This window comes from Eurypyga helias, unplaced genomic scaffold, assembly GCF_000690775.1.
Source record: "Eurypyga helias isolate BGI_N326 unplaced genomic scaffold, ASM69077v1 scaffold21801, whole genome shotgun sequence".
NCBI classification, from domain to species: domain Eukaryota; kingdom Metazoa; phylum Chordata; class Aves; order Eurypygiformes; family Eurypygidae; genus Eurypyga; species Eurypyga helias.
The window spans coordinates 1-657 of record NW_010229201.1 but is presented as its reverse complement, the minus strand read 5'-3'; the positions used below and the strand labels follow the sequence as shown (position 1 = coordinate 657).

General features: G+C 65.9%; 1 protein-coding gene across 1 annotated transcript; it reads left to right on the top strand.

Moving 5' to 3' along the window:
* Positions 1-80: 80 nt before the first annotated feature.
* TRIL (TLR4 interactor with leucine-rich repeats) lies at positions 81-646 on the top strand (the record flags this gene model as incomplete). The annotated part of the gene is made up of 1 exon (XM_010160329.1): positions 81-646. A coding segment is annotated over one exon (566 nt), but the record flags the coding sequence as incomplete, so codon positions are not given.
* Positions 647-657: the final 11 nt, after the last annotated feature.

Sequence of the window (657 nt, the reverse complement as noted above, 5' to 3'; positions counted from 1 at the left end):
GGGGCTCCGTCCCCTTCCTCCTCCTCCTGCTGCTGCCCGCGGCCGAGCCCATCTGCCCTGAGCCATGCGACTGCCAGCAGCACCAGCACCTCCTCTGCACCAACCGGGGGCTGCGCTCGGTGCCCAAGGCTGCCGAGCCCCAGGATATCCTCACCTACAGCCTCGGGGGCAACTTCATCGCCAACATCTCCGCCTTCGACTTCCACCGCCTGGCAGGGCTCCAGCGCCTGGACCTGCAGTACAACCGGATCCGCTCGCTGCACCCCAAGGCCTTTGAGCGCCTGGGTCGGTTGGAGGAGCTCTACCTGGGCAACAACCTGCTGCCGGTGCTGGCCCCCGGCACCCTCAGCGCCCTGGCTAAGCTGCGCATCCTCTACGTGAACGCCAACGAGATTGGCCGCCTGAGCGCTGCCTCCTTCTCCGGCCTCGGCAGCCTTGTCAAGCTCAGGCTGGATGGCAACGAGCTGGGCTCGCTGGGTGACTCCACTTTCTCGGCACTGCCAAACTTACTGTACCTGCACCTGGAGTCCAACCGCATCCGCTGGCTGAGCCGCGGTGCTTTTACTGGCCTGGCTAAGCTGCGCTTCCTCGACCTCTCAGGGAACCAGCAGAACTCCCTTCGCCACCCGGACATCTTCAGCCCCCTGCGCTCCCTTC